We start from the raw sequence: 23,528 nt of genomic DNA, 5'->3' as shown, positions 1-23,528 counted from the left end.
AAGGCCCTTACCCTTTTTACTGATTGATACATTGTCTAACATTTGAAGGAGCCTTGAATAATATAGGCTTGGCCCATGACCGCAATATTGGACACCTGCCAGTGGGGCAGAGCTTAGCTTTTAGTAGTTCAAATGTTCTCATAATTCCTCCCTTTATTGTGCATTGAGAGTCCTCTCCCGATAATCCTCATCCGATGACCAAATACTCTGCTTTCTCCGTCATGAACGATTCAAGTTCTAGCATAGGGTCGCAATCCCCAGTGATCATCTCGCCAAATCTGCAAACCCCCCCAACCGACAATATCGAATACTATAAGCCACGTCAGCTTTGCCAGGAAGGAGTGTGTAACGGCGATGCCACGACCGCGCTGTCTGATGGCATTGGAATCGCCAGGAGCCCGAGTGAGGCTTTGATTGCTATTACAGGAATGGCCATGCGACTTCCCGGGGGTATTCGAACTGCAGAAGACTTTTGGAGCTTGTTGATTGACGGGAAAGACGGACATGGCAAGGTACCAAGCTCACGATACAACATAAGCGCATACCAGAGCCAGTCAAAACCCCATGCGGTGCGGGCCGAAGGTGGTTATTTCCTACATGATAATATCGCGAGATTTGATACGGGGTTCTTTGATGTACGACCCCAACTTGCTGCTTCACTGGATCCTCAACAAAGGCTTCTAACCGAGGTGGTATGGGAGTGCTTCGAGAACGCCGGGGAGGCGAGCACTGCCGGCAAAAGAATTGGATGTTTTGTTGGAGTTTTTGGGAATGATTGGCAGGAGCTTGCACTCCGAGACCAGCAGGACTTTGATCGCAATCTTGTGGGCTCCACTCATGACTTTGTCCTGGCAAACCAAGTCTCGCAGGTATTTGACTTGATGGGCCCTAGGTTAGTTCTTTACGAATGAGAAGCGTTAGTCAAATGGATTAATTGACAGATTGATTACAGTCTTACGATCAGAACCGCTTGCTCATCTTCAATGACCGCATTACACATGGCCTGTGAAGCCATCAAAGCAGGCGAGTGCGATTCTGCGGTTGTTGCCGGTACAAATTTGATTTTGACACCCACTACCTCTACAACAATGTCCGACTACAAGGCCCTATCACCAAGCGGGATATGCAAGACATTCGATGCGGATGCAGATGGCTATGGGAGGGGTGAAGCCATCAACGCCGTCTTTATCAAGAACCTGGATGACGCATTACAAAGAAGCGATCCAGTTCGAGCTGTGATCCGAGCCACTGCGATCAACTCGGATGGTAAGGTAGCCAGGACCGGAGAACCTCGCGCAGAAGGACAGGAACAAGTCATCAGATCTGCCTACGCAAAGGCTGGTATAGATGATCTCTCCAAGACCGGATTTTTTGAATGCCACGGAACAGGGACCCAGAAGGGAGATGTGATCGAAACTTCAGTTGTCGCAAGTGTCTTCACAGATGGCATCATTATAGGATCGGTCAGCGCCTATCCTTCTTCTCCGTGAGTTTTGCTAACTCATTCCAGGTCAAGCCGAATCTTGGTCATTCAGAGGGCGCTTCAGGCCTTACAAGTCTGATCAAGGCTGTGCTTTCCCTTGAGCACCGAATTATCCCGCCCAATGTTCATTTCCGCAATCCTAACCCCAAGAGTAAGTCCGAAGCTCCTGGCCTTACGACACTGACACGGAACTGATCGTGCAAAGTTCTTTTTGAAACTTCGAAGTTAAGAGTTCCTATCGAGCCAACTGCCTGGCCCGTCGACAAATCAGAACGAGTCAGCATCAATTGCTTCGGAGTGGGTGGCTCCAATGCTCATGTAGGATAACCAGCACTCTTCATTCTAGCCTGAACTAATCTTGTCAGGCAATCATTGATTCGGCAAGAACATTCACAGAAACCAAACCCGAAGTGGACTACACTCGCCGGCGTGGGCGGCATCAGCTCTTTGTGATCTCGGCCAAATCAGAGGAATCCTTGAGTCATCGTAGAACACAAATTCTTCAATATCTAGAGAGCCATCCAGAATCAATGCAGGACCTGGCTCATACACTTGGGCAACGAAGGGCATTTTTGCGCAATCGGAGCTTCATGATCACTGATGGTACATCTGTGACGTCCGGAGGCAATCTGGATTTATCTCAAGCATCCAATATTGAAGCTTTGACTTTATTATTCTCGGGTCAAGGAGCCCAGTGGTCAGGAATGGGCAAAGATTTGATCACGCGCAGTGAAACCTTTCGGAGTGACATGAGGAAGATGGACAGCGTCTTGCAGTCACTGAAAGACGCTCCCCACTGGAGCATTGAAGGTATGGAATCAGCTTTTCCCGGTTTCATTGTTGTATCTCTCTTACCGACTCGAATGTTCACAGATGTCCTGTCTCACCCGGATTGTCCTTATCTAGATGATGCTGAGTTTGCCCAGCCATTATGTACAGCACTTCAGATTGGGTTGGTCAACCTGCTCAGGAACTGGGGAATTCAACCAGAATCAGTGGCCGGCCATTCTAGCGGAGAAATTGCCGCCGCATATGCAGCAGGCGCAATTTCAATGGACGTGGCTATCATACTCAGCTATTATCGTGGTAAAGCGACGAAGATGCAGACGGGCCCAGGAATGATGGCCTCTGTCAGCCTAGGCAAATTTGATGTCGATCCATATCTCCAAAAAGGCGTTGTCGTGGCTTGCGAAAATAGCCCTCGAAGTGTGACTCTCTCTGGTTTACGAGATGTGTTGGGTCGGATCCTCGACCGAATAACCTCTGATCATCCAGACGTTGTCTGCAAGTCTTTGTCACTTAACGTTGCGTATCACTCAGGTGAGATTTACCACTCATACTATGATATATCTACTCAACATACTAATATGTGTCCATCCTCCAGAGCTTATTACGGAAGCCGCAACCGAATATTTGCAACTTGTTGAGCCTCGCGTCAGCTCGAACGCTTCCATGATCCCAATGTTCTCCTGCATTTCTGGGCAACAAATATCTTCACCCGCAGATCTCGATGCTGCGTACTGGCGTCGCACAATGGATTCACCGGTCAAATTTAACGAATCTATCAACAACCTCATTGAAAATAGTGACAAGACCAGGTTATTCGTTGAAGTCGGCCCACAGTCCGTTCTGCTTAGCCCTATAAAGCAGATTCACGAAGCTTCCAAGGCTCAGTCAAAGATGGTGTATGTTCCCACCCTGCTGAAAGACCAGAACTCGATGGATTGTGTTCTGCGGACGGCAGGCGAGCTATACCTGCACGGTTTCACGCTGGATATGGCAGCTATAAATGGCAATGGCAAAGTTCTGACCGATCTTCCCCCCTACCCATGGCAGCATGAGAAGCAACTTTGGTATGAGTCCCGCATTGCTCGCAACTGGAGAACATCCAAGTTTGCACACCATGAGCTTTTAGGACATCGTTCTCCAGAGTCATCAGATCTTGAGCCCTTGTGGAGAAACAGGTTGCAGCTCAAGTCCGTTCCTTGGCTTCTGGACCACAAAGTCAACTCCGATATCGTGTACCCTTGCGTCGGGTATATTTCAATGATAGGCGAAGCAATTCGTCAAATAACTGGATCAAAATGCTTCTCAATCAAGCGGCTCTTTATGAGCACCCCCATGGTGTTGTATGAAAATTCCACCACGGAGATTATCACAAATTTACGCCCTGCAAGATTGACAGACAGCACCAGATCAAGCTGGTATGACATCACTATTTCTGCGTATGATGGCAAGCAATGGTCAACACATTGTACTGGGCAAGTCAGAGGAGAGAACGAAGATCATCAAAGTGTCTTCAATTCCAGTTCTCAAGCCTTTGCACGTCAAGTCGATACCGATATGTGGTACGAAACAACGCGAAACGCGGGTCTAGAATTCGGTCCTAGTTTCCGCAAGCTCACAGCGATCACTGCTGATCCTATCAGCTACTACGCTTCTGCTACTGTTGCTCAAAGCGAATTGAAAGAACAGACTGATCGAGATGGCATCGACCCTATGATCATTGATCAAGGTCTGCAGCTTCTTGTTATTGCTGCATGCAATGGACTTTCGCGGCGCATGTCTAGACTCGGTGTTCCCATGTCAATTGATTATATATATGTCTCTGATGCGCAGGAAATGACAGGATCCGAAACCGGGATTGCCCTTCGGGCTGAATTCCCAGCCTGTAAAAACGGCACATTGAAAACTTCACTGGGGGGATGTGTGTCTGGAAGTTTGGATGAAAATCTTTCGTTCAATCTCAAAGGAGTCAAGTTTTTCCCATTACACCAATCTAGGATGTCTACGGAGATCCCATTGGCATCAAGACTTGAGTGGAAGCCCGACATCGATTTCTTGCCAGCCAAAGAATATCTGTTGAAGTCTATACCAGAGGACCCTTCCATGGCATTGCTCACAAAGCTCTTGGTCATTGCTGTCATTGAGCTCTTTGATCAGATGGGCTTTAGGCCGTCGACCTTTTCTTCTGCCGCAGAATATCAAGACTGGACAACCTTCAACCTTGGTCGGCTTCATAATATCCTAGAGTCGTACTTCCCAGGTGCCTTCGATTGGAACCAGGACCCAATATCTCTCCAGTCCATGCTGATCAAAGATGTATCTGCAGTAGTCGAATCCACTGAGCCCTGGGTTCTGCCTGTTCGTGATTATGTCACAAAGATATTGGACGCGATCGACAGCCAAGTTCCAATTTCGGATCTTTTGATGGACAATAGGGGCTTAAGATCCCTGTTCGAGTTTGCAGCTACCAATGTGAATCATGGACAGATGCTTTCTTTGCTGGGACATTCCAATCCATCGCTAGCGGTCCTCGAGGTAAACCCCAGTACTTCAGGCACCACTTCGGGTGCACTGGCCGTTTTACAATCTGTTGATGGAGTCCGATTATTCTCAAAATATACCGTGGCTTCAGACTCCACTGATATTAGAACAGAGGCTTTGGACAGATTCGGGCAAATAGAAGGATTTTCCTCTGTTGCTCTGAACCCCAAAGTCGCCATAGGAGCACACGACTTTGCCTCTAAGAGCTATGATTTGGTTATCCTTCCAAATGACCTCCCATCGGTCTATGAAGTGACTCCTTTCTTAGCCGAGATGAAGACTTTACTTGCACCCGGTGGTCGTCTTTTCATTCGCGAGCTGATCCCGCCCGTTCCATTCATAGAGTTTTTGATGGGCATGATCCCGGCTCAAATATCTATTAGCAGCGAGCTTCAGTTGCAGAACTCTTTCTCTTCAGAGTTCTGGACATCTGAACTTGATGAGGCGGGGTTCCTCCCACCAGAGTTCGACTCTTTCAATCTAACCATTTACCCTTGGACACTTGAACAAGGGATAATCTCCAAGGCTCCTCACCCTGAACTCGAAAGGCATGATGTTTTCCTTCTTGGTCCAGTACAGAGTCATCCATGGAGTGAGAGTGTGAGACACCACTTGATTGAACGAGGATACAATGTCGTTGATGCCACACTTCAAGAGCTTCCATCCGGTGAAGGAGACATCATCTCTGTGCTGGACATACCGACACCGATCTTGGGCAATTTCTCGAAGGAGAAACACGATGCACTAATAAAGCTTTGCTTGCAAGGAAGGCGAATAATCTGGGCTACCAAAGCTTCGCAGATGAAATGTGACAATCCGTCGTTTGGTCTAATAAATGGGTTCGCAAGAACTATTCGACAAGAAACCATGTCAGAGTTTGGCACCATTGAAATTGATAATTTTGATCAAGATGCTGCAAGAGCTCTAGTCAAAGTATACGAGAAATTCTGTCGACAGTCGCTAGCCCACAGTTGGGCACCAGAATGTGAATTTGCCTTGCTCGACAAAGTTGTCTATATCGGCCGTTTTCACTGGGTGCCGCTCGAGAAAATTTATCCGCCTGCCCCAGAGGACTGTCATATAGCCCTGGAGGCTGGTGCGCCGGGCATTGGGAGCCTGCAGACATGGAAAGAGCAGCCCGATCTTTCACTGGGCGAGAAAGATGTGGAAGTGGATATGAGTTACGTCGCCGTCAATTTTAGGGTATGTAGATCATTTCACATTTATGAATGCTGCTGACAAGACAGGACATCATGGTGGCGATGGGTATTATTGATCGAGAGCATGGCTTGGGTCTGGAAGGAAGTGGAATCATTCACCGCATTGGATCTGGTATTACACATCTAAGACCAGGCCAACGAGTCAGCATTCTCGGCACAGGACTTTTGGCTACTCGAGTTGTTGTGCCCAGTGATGTCTGCTTCCCTCTATCAGATGAAATGTCTCTGGAGGATGCGGCTACGATCCCGGTAGCGTATCGAACTGCCATATACTCACTCCTTACAGTAGGGCAACTGGAGCGTGGACAGGTAAGATTGAGTGCAATTAATACGAAGAAAGAAAATATACTGACTCTCACAAGTCTGTTCTAATTCACTCGGCATGCGGTGCAGTTGGCCAGGCAGCGATTCGCATTGCACAGACCATGAAGGCCAAAGTATGTATACTCTTTTATTGTCGCCAACATTGAAATCAGTCCTGTATACCTGGGTGTCAATTGATTTTGCCTCTAACTGCCATACAGATCTATGCCACAGTTGGCACGGAACAGAAGGTTCAATATCTCCAGCAAACATTTAATATTCCCCGAGAAAACATTTACCAGTCTCGTAATGCTTCATTTGTTGATGGAATCAGATCTGCAACAGGCGGACAGGGCGTTGACATCGTGCTCAACTCTTTATCCGAGAGTTTGCTACATGCTTCTTGGAGCTGCGTTGCTAAATTTGGAAAAATGATTGAGCTTGGAAAACGCGACTTCATGGGCCACGGAATGTTGGATATGGAGACTTTTGGAGCGAACCGATCATTCATTGGTGTGGATCTGCTACAAATTGGGTTGGAGAGCCCGAGCCGAAGCCGAAGGTACAGCTGCTAAGCTTCAACACTGATGATATGCATAGCTAACAAGACTATGAATCCAGATTGACTGAGCTGTTTACCCGGCTTTATCAGAGGGGAAAAATCAAACCAATCCAGCCAATCAAATTCTTCACCTCAGCAGAGATTCCGGAAGCCCTCGCATATATGCAACGTGGAACACACATTGGGAAGATTTTAATCAGAATGACCGATGATAAGACCACACTCAGTTTGAGTAAGAAGATTAATGTTGCTCCTCTAACCTCCTTCAAGTGCGAAGCTGCGTACCTGCTGGTGGGAGGTCTCGGAGGAATTGGTCGGGCTGTGTCGAATTGGATGGTTGAAAATGGTGCCAGACATCTCATTTACCTCTCACGATCCGGAAGATCACAAAGTAACAACGCATTTATTGAAGAGCTTCAGGCACAGGGCTGTCAACCAGTGATAGTTAATGGGAGCGTGTCAAATCCCGGAGATGTGGAAAGAGCAATTGCTGCCAGCCCCAAACCTATTTCTGGAGTAATTAATCTAGGCATGGTGCAAAAGGTAAGCAGCATATCTTAAGACAATTTTCGGTACACCCAGCTTACAATTCTTTACTATGACAGCCGTCAGCTCTCTCCGAGTCTAACTATCAAGATTGGTCTGATGTTCAGGATCCGAAGGTGAAAGGGTCTTGGAATTTACATCAGGCATTTAGTCTGGCAGCGCTTGACTTTTTCGTTGTTTTGAGCTCAATCACATCTATATGCGGCAGCATCGGACAAGCGAGCTATGCGTCTGCAAACTCCTACCTCGACGCACTAATAAAATACCGTCGATCTCTGGGGCTTCCTGGCGCAACCCTCAACCTAGGCGGGGTTAGAGACATTGGCTGCTTTGCACGAGAGCCAGAATGGATGACAGCAGCCGACTTATGGGAACTAAATCTTCTAAACGAGGAGCAGGTCATTCAATCAGTGGAAGCAGCCATCCGTGTATCTCAGACCTCTTATGGTTTGCATGGCGTCGCTGCAACTGGTCAAATCATCACAGGAATGAGTACGAGTCGTACGCAAACAGATCCTGCAGCACGCATCCCGTGGAGAGATGCGAGATATCGTCTCTACGCAAATATCGGAGAAACAAAGAACGATGTACAGCAGGAACGAATTGCTGATAAGCTCAAGGGCTTTCTTCAAAAGGCTCAGCAGACCCCGACTCTTTTGAAGGAGCCAGAAGGGTGGAATTTAGTTGTTGAGTACATGGGGCTTCATATGAATGAGAAGGCAGGGACGGATGCAGAGCGAGCTCAGTTTGCCACAGTGTCCATCGATTCCATTCTACTAATTGAAACTGTCGGCCATCTGCGTCGGAGTCTGGACCTTGACCTAACTTTAGCAAGCCTTGCTGGCGCAACTACTGTGGGTGATTTGAGTCGACTTATATTGGAGCGGTTCTACGAGAAACTGACCACGGATGAAAAATGATGAGATTTGGTCCTTGAATCTACCTGTTGATGAAAGAAATTTGATTTTTCAGTCACAATTCATGGCTTATTCTACTGCTCCCTGCTCTAAGACCTATGGACTGGGAGAGGACTCTTTGTTTACTCGTAGTAGTATTGAATATTGAATATCGATGTATTGATCAAACATCAAGAGAGTGCGAATAATAAGACCGTTATCATAACATAACAATGGCGCTGAAGATAATAATAATATTAAAAAAACAAAAAACAAAAACAAAATGCAATCCAAACACCAAAGATGCCATATGCCAGTTTAAAAAACACCAGAGCGCCAAGCATTAAAAAAAGCAAAAACAAAAGAAAGAACAGAAAGAACAAAGTAAAACACAAAGGAAACGAACAACAGGAAAAAAAAGTCAATTATATCATAGCAGATATGCCAAGTAGCAAGAAATACCAGAAAGCAGAAAGCAAGCTCAATCAAAGACCCTCACCTCGAAGAAGCCGTCTCAGAATACCCTCACCAGGTCCCGCAATCTGACCCTCAATCTCAGACTGAGAAACAAAGCAAAGAAGACCCTGTTCATCCATACCCTTATGCGGAGTCGACATGACACTCCCAGATTTAGAGGGTGTCTGACAAACATCCGAGCGCCACCACCCAGTGTCCCACCACGTCCACGACCCTGATAGTCACCGACAAGACCCATAGTCTCTAGGTTCCCGAGAACATCCTTGAACTCAGTAGAAGTGAGAGGGTGAAGGATATTTTCGTTTCGACAAAGTGTGCAATAAGTATCGAATGCTTGTTTCACAGTCGGAGCACCAGATCGAGATTTCGACGGCGTGCTGGGAATATCGCATTCTCGGGGTTTACGCTCTAGCGCGATCAGCGAGCAGATAGCTGCCTTCTGTTGTAGATTGAGACTTTTTAGTTTTTGGATCATGCCTTGGCCAAATGCGGATGTGGTGATGCGGGCGACGTGGGCAATGCTGGCGCGAGGTGCTGTGACAGGGTTGTAATTCGTGATAACCGGAGGACGAGGCGCAGGACTAGGCTTCAAAGATGACGATAGGTTCTTGTTCTCTGTGAGAATGGAGGCGTCTTGAGCATCGGCGGCTTGTTTCTTCAGCTTTGACAGGGTTCTTGTTCGATGGCGTCAATGGCACGCTTGGTCAGTTCGAATGCCTTTCGCAAGTCTCCGGTCTGTGAGGCGACTTTCTTCGCACAAAGCTGGATAGCGGCCGGTTGCAAGAAGGGGACAAATTTGGGATCTGAATTTTCTCCGACTGGGAGTAGAGAACGGAGCTTGTTGGTGATGACATTGACGATTGAGGCTGCGTTGTATGGTAGGAAAGGAAGAAGGTTCGGCTTTGTTGTGATATGAGGCTGGTGCAGATCAGGAACCAAGCCGAACCATCGGAATTAATCCCGAGATATCTATACAAAGAACCAAGTTGATTGGAAATCAACTTGATCTTCTCGTTGTATATATATGGCCTAATGTTTCCCTCTAATTAAAAAGATAATTAATACCTCCGAAATACAACAGGTTATGAGCCCGCTGGCAACTCTCGGGTGCCGTTTCTACTCATCTGAGAATTATCTTGATCATCTTTCCTCTCGATCTACCCCGCTTACACTTCCATCATGTCTGCTCTAGTCCACGACTCGCCCGACCGTGCCATCACGGCCATCGAGCCTCTGACAGGAAGCGACAACTACGCAACATGGAAGCGTCTCATGACCTCCTATCTCTAAGCAAGACAAGTTTGGGATGTCGTGTGTCGGGCGACCTTCAGCGACCCGACTGTCTCTTCAAGTACGCCAAACCCATTCCGGCGGACATCCATCCCTTGGTGGAACTGGATGACGCGCGCTGTCGCACGCTGCGGCCCTGAAACGAAGACCGGAACGAGAAAATTGGTGACCAGATCAGACTGTCACATTCGTCATGTTTGCACTCCAATTCTCCATAGTGTCCTTTTCAAGGTCCTGCAGTCGGCGCATCTCGTCTGACAATTGAGGATCGGGCTGAAAGCCCAAATCTCCCATTTCAATTTTTCGTAGGAGGTGAAGCCCTCTCAGCGATCGCAGCCGTGACAGCTGCACATACGTGGAGCAGAATTTCTTATGATGATCGTGGCGTCGCTCTTTAGGGTTGACTTTCAGATCGAGAATTGCAGTTGTGAGTGTCGAGCCCTGCACTTTGTAGTCGGTCAAACAGAAAGGGGGGCAGAGTGGCACCTGTTTCCGTGGAACTGAGTAACCTTTTACCGTGATGGATCTCTCTAAAGGAAACACAGGCATGACAGTGGGTTCGAGATGTGTGAATGTGGCAGCCTTCGGCTTATGCGGTCTGAATAGAACACACGCCGGGGGTCTCGTGCACAAGATGTAAAGATCATCAATCTCATAGAACTCAGCTGTGTTGCTGGCTATTAGTATAGTGTTGTCACCCGCAGCCAGGACTAGTAAGTTGAGAAGGACTTGCCAGTCGGGTCGATGACGACTCCTACGGCGGCGCCTGTCGCTCCGTTGACCAGTCCCAGGTGAGTGCAAACGTTGGTTAGTAGTGCCACAGGCATGGCCGGTGAGTACAGGAGCAGGCCTGAAATGGAATCTTGGTGCCTTGTTCTGGAAGGCCCAGCAGGTCATCGGCGTGCAGTCGCAAATTCGTCGGCCCAGTTGACTTGGTGCGTGTATGGAGCCCGACGAAGGCGAAGATCTTCTGTCCTCGAGACCTTGCAAAATGCTCCATGCGAATGCGGTTTACCTGCTGTCGAAGTGTATTTAGTTTGACTACTATCGTTGTATCCCCCAAGTCAGGAGCAACGAGTGACGTGATTGCTTTAGAATTGAGCAAATTCAGATCATCTACGGACAAGGTGGCAGTTCGTGCACGGCTGAGAAGGTGTCGGAAGGGTGGGTCTTCTGCCTGCCTCATTTGTTCATCCAGGAGGATTACCTGGTTGAATTGAAGCCAGATCAGCTTGCCATTCTGCTCCTCGTCTTTCCCATTTCTTGGTGGTTTCCACAACGGTGGGCCACGGACAGGCGGAAACTGAAAGAAGTCGCCCATCAGGATCACTACTGGCAGACCGCCAAAGAAGTCGGTGGAACCCCGTTCCAGAGATCGAGCGATTTTACAATGACTATCTATTACGCTGAGCATTCCGAGATCCACCATACTTATCTCGTCCACGATCATAATGGTCTTTCGAGCCCATAGTTTTCGGACACGGGCACCCATTGCTGTACGTCGCGACCGATCTATGGAGATACCAAGTGACGTGTGGCACGTGTTCCCGCCGATATTATCAGCAGCGTCACCCGTTGGGGCCATTAGGATAACTTCTTGCTTACGGCAAATCAAGTCCATGCCGGCCATGATGGCTTTGATGATCTGGCTCTTGCCAACGCCGCCCTCGCCGCCAACGTATAGCCGGGACTGCTGCCGCTTCGACGGATCGTACGGATGGTCCGCCCACGCCAGCGCTTCTGATAAGATTCTTTCCGCAACCATTCACTGCTTTGTGTTGAGAGGAATATGTTCGGCGACAAGGGTGGTAAGGGAGGCACCAGTAGGCCTGTTGCCGACATGGGAACGGCGGTCCAACAGGGTGGGGATTGTATCCGAGTCCGCCAGTACGGGGTGCAGGATGCTATCTCCAACATACAAGTTAAAATCATCCAGCTCAAAGCCGTCCTCAATTGCATCAAGAGCGGGTGGTTCTCGATAGACGGAAATGGAGGGGGTTTTCAGGTGCGATTACCAATCCTGGAGGGTGGATGGCGGGAGAAATCTGAGGCCTGGGGCTTTCCATGCGTCAGCATTGCAGATGTTGAGAGGTTGAAGGTTTTGTAAGCGCAAGTTCTGAGTGGATGCGAATCCATGCCGTAGTACAGAGATGTGTCCTGCTGTGGCGAGGGTTTCACGGCTCCATGATCTGCAGATCGTGTGGAACGCAGCAATTAAAGTGTCTGCATTAAAGGTCTCGTCTACACCTTGGAAGGGTTCCCCATTGTCCGTGTCCAGTTCTGTTAGTTCCAGGTCATCAATATCGCGACCGAAATGGCGGGAGGCACAACCCGACCTCTTCCGTAACTCGGCATCAGCCCGACAGTCCTCCTTGGACTTCCGTAACAGCTCAACGTTTCTCGCAAAATTTCGATTATGCGGCATGAGCATCGGCTCTGCGGTCGCCCAGACTTGAGCGCAGACATCTCGTTTTACAGCGGCCGCAGCAGCATGGTGTTCGAAGTGTGCTGCTAATTGCTGCCAGGGAACAAACAGACCGAGCAAGATCTCGGCGACGTCATTTGCAATTGCAGTTGTTGTTGGGTTCCCGCCGGGAACCGTATCTTCGGCCGTTCTTGGAACTCAGTCAGCTGTCCCACGAAGGTGACGGTTGCTACCTGAGACGGCGTGCGAGCAACGCGCTGTAGGTGTGTGCCATATCTTGGGTGAACGGTATCGAAGTCAAAATCGGTCGCGAAGGAGTCCCCTAGGCTCTTCGTGCGCACGAGCATGCCGTATTCAAAAAGTGACAAGGAAGTCAAGTGTGGACCGCGCCATTTATAGTTATCAAATATGCTAGCAGGAGCCGTGTCATTATCGAACGTGCATGGTTCTTCTGCCATCGGATCCGAGGAAGCATCGGTTTCGTTAGGTTGAATGACGGCGCGCACATGCCTCTTTAACCACCACAGATTGATTCGCGTGAAATTATAATTACCCGTGTAATAAGAGGGGAGCTGGAGTAAAGTGCTGGCGACTTGGACGCCACTGACCTCACGGTCATGCGAAAGGGCGTTGAAGCAACGGAGTGCAAAGCTGTCCATGCCCTTTTCACGCAGGCGCAAGTCTGTTGCTGTTGGCGACTCTGTAGTTTTTGCGCAGTCAATGGATTTCTTGAGCAGAGCCGCTTTTAATACTAGCTGCAGCGGAGAGACGTCGTCCTTCGTGGCGTAGTTGGTGATATAGTAGAGCAGCGACAAGCATTTGGAGACCGTTGGGATCCACGATATATCGTGATTTGAACGGATACAGCTTGCAATGGCAGGGTTCCACGGCGTAACCCAGGCATGATTCCGAGGTAGGTGGATCATGCCCAGGTCATCTACCTTGGCCTTGGAAATCAAGTCGCGGGGCATACCGAACCGGCAGACATTTTTACCGGCACCCCTGGGTTTATATTTGAAGCATGTTGCGGAGTGGTGCTAACCCATGGGGGTAATTGTAGTCTAACCCATGGGGGTAATTCCATTCTACTACGATGGAATTAGGGTGGACTTCTTTAGTATGGGGGAAAAAAAGTGGGTCGGGGTACGATGGAATATTATTTCAAGATAAGGATGGATTTACATTCTGGACTCGGACGGGGCTCAGATTTTGATATGTTTTTCGCCAGCCTCTATTTCATGGTCAAACCGAAATTCAGATCATTCGAAGCAGTGGACATGGTTAAAACAGGGGTTGGAAATCAGGGAGTTTTTTTGATGGGGTGCCGACCGCGGGTTAGGGCGATACATCACCGTACAAGGATTATATGGGTTAGAAAGCTGAAAATTCAGGGATATGGATTTTGAGAGATGGGGTTTTGTGCACAAAAACCCATTAGAATATTAAGATGCGAAAGAGATTGGTTTTTGTGCACAAAAACCCAACAGATTCTAAGATATAAGAGAGTTAGGGTTTTGTGCACAAAAACCCAATAGAGGTGCCGACCGCGGGCTAGGGTGATACATCACCGTACGACCACCGCCACTAGATACCCAATAGGGTATAGGGGATCACATGGGTTAGAAAGCTGAAAATTCAGGGGGTCGATTGATTTGATTCAGCTTTATATTCAGTTCGTTCTTCAAGGCCAATTAACGAATTTTGCCCGTACGGTGTTGAAGTTGCGCATACGGATTTGCATAATCGCCCCAAGTGTGATATTTCCATTTCCAGTATGTCCGAAACCACCCCCCACAGTCCCCAGGCCAGCGAGTTTTTTTTCACCAATTCTGAGTTCAACGTGGTGATTTGCCACCAGTGTGAGCATGCCGTACGACGGGATAATATTACCACCCATTTAACCGGCACCAATCATCGGGTACCCCGTACAACCGCACGGTATATCGAGCAATGTGTCCAGCAGTGGGACCATATTGAGGACCAGCCCGATATCAGCCATTGGCCCACCCAGGTTGATAGCCCGATTCCCGGATTAACCATATTTGAAGATGGTTTATTATGTTCACGTTGTACAGTATATATTTGCCGCGATTTAAAGTCCATGAAAAACCATTGGTCCGAACAGCTAGTCTGTGCCATAACCCGCAAATGGGTAGGTAAAGTCAACCCGCAACCCGAACCCGCAAAACCCATGGGTTGGTCAGGTCAACCCGCAACCCGCCCCATGCGGGTTGCGGGTTCGGGTGCGGGTTACCCACGCTAGCCCATCTTTGCATAAATTTCTAACGCTATACCTAAATAGGATGGATAAATTTGATTATTCATGAAATTAATTACTGTTATTTACACATGTTTCTGTCACGCTTTTGAATTTCTCGTTATTCAATCATTAGTATCATGAATTTAAAAGGATTTAGGTTGTATATCAAAACTTTAAGTCTGGTAATAAGATTGCCTTTAGGATTTAATGTATTTAAGGTAGGTTGTGGTTATTTAAAAGAGTTTGAGTAGGAAATGGTTATTTGGGGTGGAAATATATATATTTCATGTAGAGCTCTTCAAGTGTATCTTCTAGGAGATTTGTGGACCTTCTCTCCCCTACCTAAATCAGCTTAATTTCAACTTTTTTAATATCAAATCTATGACTGATTTCTATAGAAATCAGCAGTACTTTTATATACTCTCTCTATCTTAGACTCTGTCGTTCAGTGGCAGACTTTATCAGCCATTTCTACAGCAATTAGTAATACTTTCATAGCCTGAAAAATCAGGAGATCAACGATTTCTATAGAAATCATTAACCCCTAAGGCCTTCAGTAACCCATAAATTCAATGGGTTTTTATGGGTTTTTATGGGTTTCTTATGGGTTTCTTGTGGGTTTCTGCGGGTTTCTTATGGGTTTCTGCGGGTTATTGCGGGTTACTTGCGGGTTTCTTGCGGGTTTCTTGCGGGTTACCTGATAACCCATAAATTCTATCCAATAGGAACCATGCTTTATAAGTCAAGTTGTGATAGATCAACATACTCAGTTTTTCACTATACAGCATGGTCAACCCCCCTCTTTATTATTAAATTCCCTTTTTTACAGCATTGAAAATTCCACGTAAGTGCCTACTGCTCTCATATTCTTCTAAACCATCTACTACCCCTCTTTACTTTCTATATGTCTCAACTCCAATACTCTGATGCTGATGGCTTCTCATCATCTATCTACGATGGTGATATAGATAATCTTCCTTATTTTCCACCAGAGGACTCACATCTTTTATATACACCCGAACTCTCAGTCAGCCAGCAGACAACCAATTCCTTTGATCAAGAGTTTATTCGACCATCCGCCCCTCTCACGATCCCTTCCTCTCTAAAACGCGTTGGCCCAGATCGTCGAAAGGGCTACATTCTCTATGAAAGCATGACACATAGTGATTGGGTAGAATGGTGGCTTCAGACCGACTTTGGGAAACAAAGTAGGGTACGATGGGACTCAAACCACTTTTCTGAAGTTTGGACCCAGTTCGATCAGGTAGCAAATGCCGCTGATGGTGCACCAAAGGTAATGTGCAGACGTTGCGGGCAAATCCTTGAGCACCCTCAATCTCCATGCGCTGGAACGAGTATGCGCCATGGAACTTCGACAATGAACAAGCATTTAAAGGGTATTAATTGTCGCAATTATACTAAGAATAAGACGCAAGCATCTGGTATTACCCAGTTTATACAAACAGCTGTAAGTATAAATATTCATCTATTCTTCTATTTTTCCAACTTTCTCTTCGATCATTAAGAGACGTGTTTTTGTGCACAAAAACATATCTTTAATTAATATTCACGCTCAACGCTTAACTTTCAACGCTATAGAGCAGAAATCATTAACCAATCACAAGTTTACACAAGATGCATGGGAACAGAAGCTTCTTACTTTCCTTACGGTCGCACGGCTTCCATTCCGACTAGTCGAGCACCCTGAATTTCATAGCCTTATCAGAATGGCCCAAACTGCCCCAACATGCCCTGAGATCCCGTCACAAAAACGTATTAGAAACCGGCTACACACTACAGTGAAAGAGAGACAAGAAGATTTACTCCGAAGGCTACCTGCTGGGTCTAAGATATCAATTGCGCTTGATTGCTGGACATCTCCATTCTCACAGGCGTTCATGGCTATCAGTGGCTATTTTATTGATGAGGACTGGCAGTATCGTGAGATCCTTCTTGGATTCGAACCACTTTATGGAACACACTCTGGTGCAAATCTGAGTGTAGTACTCCTGGAGATCCTTCAGCGACATAAAATTGAGGATCGAGTTCTTGCAGTTGTCACTGATAATGCATCAAACAATAAGACCTTAGTCGACACCCTTCAGCAATCTATGTCAGATGATATTACCCTGATTCGGGTCCCCTGTATCGCGCATGTTATTCAACTCAGTCTAAATGAGCTTCTTGGTTCTATGAAGGCGGACCCTATGAATGAGACAACCGAAGCACGGTGGACTGAGCAGCGGTCCCAGTCAGCTCGCATGAATGCAAAGCACCATAGACGAGAAATTGTGAGAACGTTAAATAAGGTAAGTGATATCAAATCTATGAAATATTACTATTACTTACAAAATTCTCCAGATTCGCAGTCTTGCTATCTATATTAACGCTAGTCCTCAACGCCGGGAAGCATTCTATAAATTTCAACCTGAATCTGTCAAACTTACGCCTATTCAAGATGTCAAAACACGTTGGAACTCTACATTCCTCATGCTTCGCCGTGCAAAGCGCCTCCAATCTATCTTCAACCCTTTTTGTGAGGAATACGATCGGACAGACTTGATGTTGGATGATGAGGAGTGGCGGCAGATTGAATATCTCCTTTGGATCACACAGCCATTCTTTGAGTTCACTAATGAACTTTCGAAGACAAAAGACGTTACAGCCCATCATATCTTCAAGATTTATAACAAACTGTTTGAACATCTCGAGCTATCGATTTCCCAACTCCAAAGAAAGAAGGCTACTTGGAAAAAGAAGATGCTTGAAGCGCTTCAGGCTGGCCTACAGAAGCTTCGAGTCTATTACTCTGAAACAGATAATATCCGAGGTGACCTTTATGCAATTGGCACTATCTTAGCGCCAGAGAATAAGCTCCAGTTTTTCATGACTGACGACTGGTCTGATGAATGGCGCCAAAGATATCGACAAAGCTTTAAGGATTACTTTATCCCCTACCAAAGCCGTCTTACTAGTCAAAATGATTCTATTCCCTCCCAGTCATCTACTAGGGTAGGATCACGTCTAGATATGATGCTTAAAGGGAAAAGGCAACAGGCAATACCACGTGATGAAGTTACGCAATATCTTGATAGTGGTAAGTTTTATCTGTCTTATACTTAAATATTATTAATCTCTTTAGATATTATTGAAGTTATCCCTCTTACGTTTTGGAGAGAGAATCAGTACCGATTTCCAGCACTTGCAAATCTCGCTCGGGATGTCCTTTCAGTTCCAGCATCTGGTGCTGGTGTTGAACGACTGTTCAATACTGCTCGTGATATTTGCCACTACCGCAGAGGGAGACTAAATGCCACAACTATCCAAGAATTAATGATGTTCCTCTGCACTTCAAGGTTTGATATGCAAGAAGAGCAGTTCAAGTTCTTAAAGGAGTTCTTCTCTCATGATGAGATTGAAGCAGTAAATGAAGAAAGAGATGATTCAACTGATCAATTTGATATTGATCCAATCAGTGATGATGAGGAAGAGGATACACAAGGGCAAGAGGAGACTCAAAGGTCTAAGTCACCTGAAGACCACAGTGAGCATGATTCGCCTGATTTACCTATGATAGAAGGGGTAGATACTCAAAACGCACATCAGGGAGAGTGCGTAAGCGTGTTAGACGTGAAGATAGTGATTTCCTATATGATTAACTGTTTATTTAATATATTCACTTTATATTCTATCTACTTGAGTGATTCATAAATCAAGATTTCATGAATTAAGATTATATTGCGAAAACTACAAAGCTGTACTAGGCTGTACTAGGAATACTCAAAAATACTCAAAATTACTACATAATTTATGCAGAGAGAGCTATTTCTATGTTTGTCCTGTTTGACGACCCATTGGGTATTACCCAATGGGTAACCCATAAACCTGCGCGGGTTTCCCAACGGAACCCGCAACCCGCATGCGGGTTAGACAGACCGACCCAAAACCCGACCCATAGGGAGGATGGGGCGGGTTCGGGTGCGGGTTTCTGCGGGTTACGGCACAGCCTACCTATACTTGAAGAATTTGCACGGTTTTTTTGGTGGTGTATAAGTTGCATAGAGGATTCTTGTTGATGAGGTTGCAGGGATATAAACATGCTGTTTGCAGGAGAATATATATTACTAGGAACGCCGATTTCACGACCAAGTGCTAGGCTAGTCAATCATTCGGTACAGCCTTGTGGAGACATACTTGATCGCCGCTCTTCCACCGCACGACCCACAATGAGAAGAGTGAGTACGTGACGACGAAGTGAGAACCTAATTGAGAATTACCCTCAGTCACGCGACTACTGTACAGGTTACTTCAATCTCATAGCAGAACGAAAAGTGATTAGATCATAGGATTACCAAGTTTGCTGACCTAGTATATACTCCGGATTTACTCCAGATTTCGGCACCATCCCAGTTCCGATCTAAAAGCTTCAACTACCGAAGATTCAAGTTCTACCATATATAGATCGTCGCCGGCACTTTGAGGAATCACTTAAGTCCCAACGTCGTGTTTTCATCTTAATCCAGGGAACGAGCAGATAAGTGCATCGAAGATATTCACCTTGATCCAGGACTTTGGCGAGACCTAGTAGAGTGAGATGGGTCGGTGCCTGATGAATTACGAAATCATTTGTCATGCTCAATCGCTGGAAGCCTAACTTATACGTAGAGAAATGGGACAAGCCAAAAAACGCAAAAAATGCGATTAGCGTGAGCAGTCTGCTCAAAAGACAAGTGACCAGCCAGATAGTTGAGTGAAGAACTCTACACAGGGCCAACTGTTAGACGTATTGAATCATTTATTGTTGGCACATGGAGGATATCGTATATGAGATAGTGTTTTCTAAACTCCAACACCTATATTTTAGGCGAGACTTGATCTGGCCAGAGTAGAATAGGCTTTATAGTAGTTCCGTTCTGCATATCCTCCAGTGCTTGTTGCCATTGTCCGATTGGATAGGAGCGGACCAACTTCTCAACTGGGAATTTTCCATTAAGGTACCAGCGCACGATATCACGCAAAAAAATCTGTGGAATCGAGTCGCCCTGGATGCAGCCAATAATCTGGCGCCCCGTATTCATATGGTCGGCCATGGACACATTCCACCGGTCGTCTGGCTTCGCCAGCCCAACCTGTAGAACTTTACCATGAAAGCGCACAAATTCCCAGGACTGCCTCGCCAATCGCTGGATGCCGGTTGTATCAAGGGATGTGTGTACTCCTCGGCCATCAGTGATTTTTAAGACCTCGGATACAAGATCAATACTTGAGTCCGAGGTGTCAATTGTGTGGGTTGCGCCCAGGGATTTTGCTACCTCTAAGCGAGATGGAACATTATCAATGGCAATGATGACTTCACATCCAATCATTGCAGCTGCCTTGATAGAAGAATTCCAATTAGAATCAATAATTTTGAATGCATATGAAGCCAGCGCATAAATGGGCATGAAACACCAAGTTGATCTTACCATAATTGCACTCATACCCACACCCCCTACACCAAGCACTGCAACATCATGATCCGGTTGCACTTTAGCAATATTGGTAAATGCTCCTGCCCCAGTCTGAACGCCACATCCGAGAGGTGCGAGGATTTGCAGATCATGAGGCGTGACCCCCAGTCCATTCATGTTGACGACGCTTCGCTCTTTCACAACGGCCCTGGCCGAAAAGCTAGACTGCCCAAAGAAAGCACCAGCGATGTCAAAGCTTGAATTACCATGGCCGGCATAGACATTCTGATCGCCAAGGAAGTTACATTCAAATGATTTAATGCAATACGCTGGGTGTTTTGCGTCGCAGTTGTAGCACTTCCCACAGGACAGCACCGAGAGAAGAACTGGGTCATTGGGTTTGAAACCTTTCACCGAGCTTCCAACCCGTTCCACGTATCCCGCACCTAATGCGAGGAGATACCAGAGTGTTAGTAAACTTTTCAGAACAGTAAGAACGGTACAGCAAACTGAATGCATCTAACCTTCGTGACCCATCACACGAGGATAGAATGCCGCAGGATTTGTGGCGGCCTCCTGGACGGGAAAATCTCCGAAGTGAATATCTGCACGGCAAATGCCCGTAGCAACCATCCGAATCAAAAGTTCGTCATCTTTGATGGCGCGGGGGGTGACGGATTCCAATTTCCATTGCCCAGAACTGAGTGGGCCATGCGAGACAAGAGCCAAATTGCCTTTATCCATTTTAGTGTTTAGCCTCGCGAATTTTCACTGTACTCATGAATTATGATTTTGGATCCAGCGCAAATATTATAGACAGAGGCGCGAGGCTAGGAACGATGAGTTGCGGTGCGGTCCCACGCAACCTAGTTTCCCCACTTTGGATGTTCTGTTCCCCGCGAAGCACTGATTTTAGACTTTATGTGGCACGGTTATTCCCGGTTCTGCGATATGTGAGGGTAGTATGTTAGGTCGGCAAAAATGTCGTCCTGACTAGTACTAGGGATTTGAAATTGAATCGAACATCGATTATGTAGATGTGACAACTTAGTTAGGCTCTCATGAGAAAAGTTTACGTAATGCGTTACGCCGCCGCACATCCGAGATCTCTGAGGCTAACAAACAATACTAATCAAATACTGAGAGAAGTTGAGGCGGTACGGTGAAAATCTACCACTAGGGGCCGCAATGATATTTCACCACTCTTCAGCTCGACACCATGTCTATTATTCTGTGGACATTAATTGAGAAGAGACATGGTTTGATTCCATCTCTGACTTCACATGAGGTCCCAACTCCCACGATCCACCGTCCCTTCTTTTTATCCCCACAGCGATAAGAAGTCCAGTTATGATTCCCAGTCGGACGTGACAGACCAACACTCGTCGATTCCGATAGTGACATTTGAGTCGAATGAGAACGATCAGCTGCAATAGGAAGTCGAGAATTCAAAAGGTATATTGAAGCAAAAAATCCATGATACTGCGCACCCTGATAGAAGCCGGAGGCTCAAAGTGAGGCAAGTGTTGTCATAAATTCCGCTGGGATACGCATATAGCTATAGAAGCGACCCTCCGGATCATATTTCTGTCGCAGCTTTTCCAGTCGTGCATAGTTCTGTGTCCGCATGAACTTTCCCGGATGAGCCGGCAAGTTCTCATCTGCCAGTTGGATGCCCTTGCGGAAAGGTTCCATGTTGGTTAAAGAGTTCACAACATATTTGGAGTTGGGCGCATCGGATTTAGGATCGGTCGAAATCGCGTAGAGGGCCACGTATAATTGGGCCTCCATTGAAAAAGCCATATCAGGTCGATCACGGACAGGGAGCCACCAAAGAAGATACAAATGAGATGGAGCTGGTGGAAGATGATCGATGATTTCGTTCATAGACCCCAACAAGTTTTTCACCGGGGCATCTGTCCACATGTTGTTGGTCTCATAGCGGCGTCCTTTGTTGTCGAGAATATCGTCAAATCGCTGAAGCATTTCCTTGAGCGTACAGGAGATGTAAGGATAAGATTTAATTGACTTATTCTGTACGACGGGAAGTTGATGCACTAGCTCAAGGGCTTGATGAGCTTCTTCTTCGGTGTCAGAGAGCGCGTCAAGTGTTAGAGCAACCGTGCATCGCCCATTGAAACCATCTTGGTCATGAGCTATGAAGATTCCAATCTCTAGATCCGCGGAAATTTTGTCTGAAATCTGTTCCACCGCAAGTGTCACTTCATCGAAGTCATCCCGTTCGAAGACATAACGCGCAGTCATAATACCCTTTGGCAGAGGGTACAACTTCAAGTAGAAACGGGTCACAAGACCGAAATATCCACACCCAGCGCCTCGAGCAGCCCAGTAGAAGTCTGGGTTTTCCGTGGCACTAGCATGTATCAAATTACCGTCGGCGTCCACCACGTCGACTGCCAATACGTTCTCACATGCAAGTCCCCATTTTCGAGAGTTCCATCCAAAACCGCCTTGGAGAAGGAAACCCCCCAGCCCCACAGTCGGACAGTGGCCTCCAGGGAACATGAGATCATGCTCCCCCAAAGCGGCGTTGAGGTCAGAGCCATAAGCAGCCGGTTGGGCTTCCGCCGTCAGGGACTTCACATCGAAACTAAACTTGTTCATGCGGATCATATCGACCATAATACCACCGTCGCGCAGAAAAGAGGCCGTCCAGGAATGACCACCAGACTTAGTTCCGATCGACATACCCTTTTCTTTCGCGTACAAAACGATTGCTTGAACATCTTTCTCGGTTTCTGGGTAGACGATCACCGCCGGATATCGGTCAGGCACACGTCCATTCCACACGGACGCACGCCTCGCCTTTTCGTAGTCCGCATCGTTACGGTGTATCGCTTGAAATTTCCACGATGTCATGGCGAGATATGTTTAGAGGATTGTAGATAGTGCAAATCAAAAGACGTTTGTTGCGCAAGTTTTCGAAAGATCATCAGTTGGAATTCTCAGAAGCCATCTTCGCTAACAAAGAGGGACAATGCAACTAGCGTGTTCCCTTGCCTTAATATTCTGCACTCTATTGGAAGTTAAATTTACTGCTTTGGTAGAGTTCCCCTCCGGATCACCCTGAAGCAGGAGCTCGCCTCTGGCACCGCGGGGACCGGGAGTGATCGTATGTTGCTGCTATGCCAAATGAGGAGATTCACCACTACCCGAGGTCCTCCGGGTTGACTCTTCCCCACGTGCCCCACGTTACCTAATAGGTCTGCTATGTTGAGTGACACTCGGTTGGAGCAGGGAGGTATGAGGTGTCTTTAGTCCATCCATT

The 23,528-nt window shown here is 46.9% G+C and overlaps 6 protein-coding genes across 6 annotated transcripts; 1 reads left to right on the top strand and 5 right to left on the bottom strand.

Annotated features, from left to right (window-relative positions):
* Positions 1-194: 194 nt before the first annotated feature.
* On the top strand, positions 195-8,361 carry N7520_008450 (type I iterative polyketide synthase; the record flags this gene model as incomplete). The annotated part of the gene is made up of 11 exons (XM_057142384.1): positions 195-892; positions 953-1,463; positions 1,511-1,634; positions 1,689-1,801; positions 1,849-2,803; positions 2,868-6,013; positions 6,058-6,339; positions 6,393-6,467; positions 6,555-6,895; positions 6,955-7,438; positions 7,501-8,361. The coding sequence occupies 11 exons, from the start codon at positions 195-197 to the stop codon at positions 8,359-8,361; spliced, it is 7,590 nt and encodes a 2,529-aa protein (XP_056996390.1).
* Positions 8,362-8,822: 461 nt separating this feature from the next.
* Positions 8,823-9,289, bottom strand: N7520_008449 (uncharacterized protein; the record flags this gene model as incomplete). Its single annotated transcript, XM_057142383.1, has 2 exons — positions 8,823-8,897; positions 8,936-9,289. The coding sequence occupies 2 exons, from the start codon at positions 9,287-9,289 to the stop codon at positions 8,823-8,825; spliced, it is 429 nt and encodes a 142-aa protein (XP_056996389.1).
* Positions 9,290-10,912: 1,623 nt separating this feature from the next.
* N7520_008448 (uncharacterized protein) lies at positions 10,913-11,869 on the bottom strand (the record flags this gene model as incomplete). Its single annotated transcript, XM_057142382.1, has 1 exon — positions 10,913-11,869. The coding sequence occupies one exon, from the start codon at positions 11,867-11,869 to the stop codon at positions 10,913-10,915; it is 957 nt and encodes a 318-aa protein (XP_056996388.1).
* Positions 11,870-12,115: 246 nt separating this feature from the next.
* Positions 12,116-13,500, bottom strand: N7520_008447 (uncharacterized protein; the record flags this gene model as incomplete). The annotated part of the gene is made up of 2 exons (XM_057142381.1): positions 12,116-12,719; positions 12,770-13,500. The coding sequence occupies 2 exons, from the start codon at positions 13,498-13,500 to the stop codon at positions 12,116-12,118; spliced, it is 1,335 nt and encodes a 444-aa protein (XP_056996387.1).
* A 6,142-nt stretch (positions 13,501-19,642) lies between these two features.
* Positions 19,643-20,983, bottom strand: N7520_008446 (uncharacterized protein; the record flags this gene model as incomplete). The annotated part of the gene is made up of 2 exons (XM_057142380.1): positions 19,643-20,685; positions 20,764-20,983. 2 exons carry the CDS (start codon positions 20,981-20,983, stop codon positions 19,643-19,645), a joined length of 1,263 nt encoding a protein of 420 aa, XP_056996386.1.
* A 765-nt stretch (positions 20,984-21,748) lies between these two features.
* Positions 21,749-23,119, bottom strand: N7520_008445 (FAD-binding oxidoreductase; the record flags this gene model as incomplete). Its single annotated transcript, XM_057142379.1, has 1 exon — positions 21,749-23,119. One exon carries the CDS (start codon positions 23,117-23,119, stop codon positions 21,749-21,751), a length of 1,371 nt encoding a protein of 456 aa, XP_056996385.1.
* Positions 23,120-23,528: the final 409 nt, after the last annotated feature.

The sequence above is a fragment of the Penicillium odoratum genome, assembly GCF_028828045.1.
Source record: "Penicillium odoratum strain IBT 22623 chromosome Unknown utg000005l_segment0_segment0, whole genome shotgun sequence".
Classification (NCBI taxonomy): Eukaryota; Fungi; Ascomycota; class Eurotiomycetes; order Eurotiales; family Aspergillaceae; genus Penicillium; species Penicillium odoratum.
This window is presented reverse-complemented; position numbering and strand designations above follow the sequence as displayed.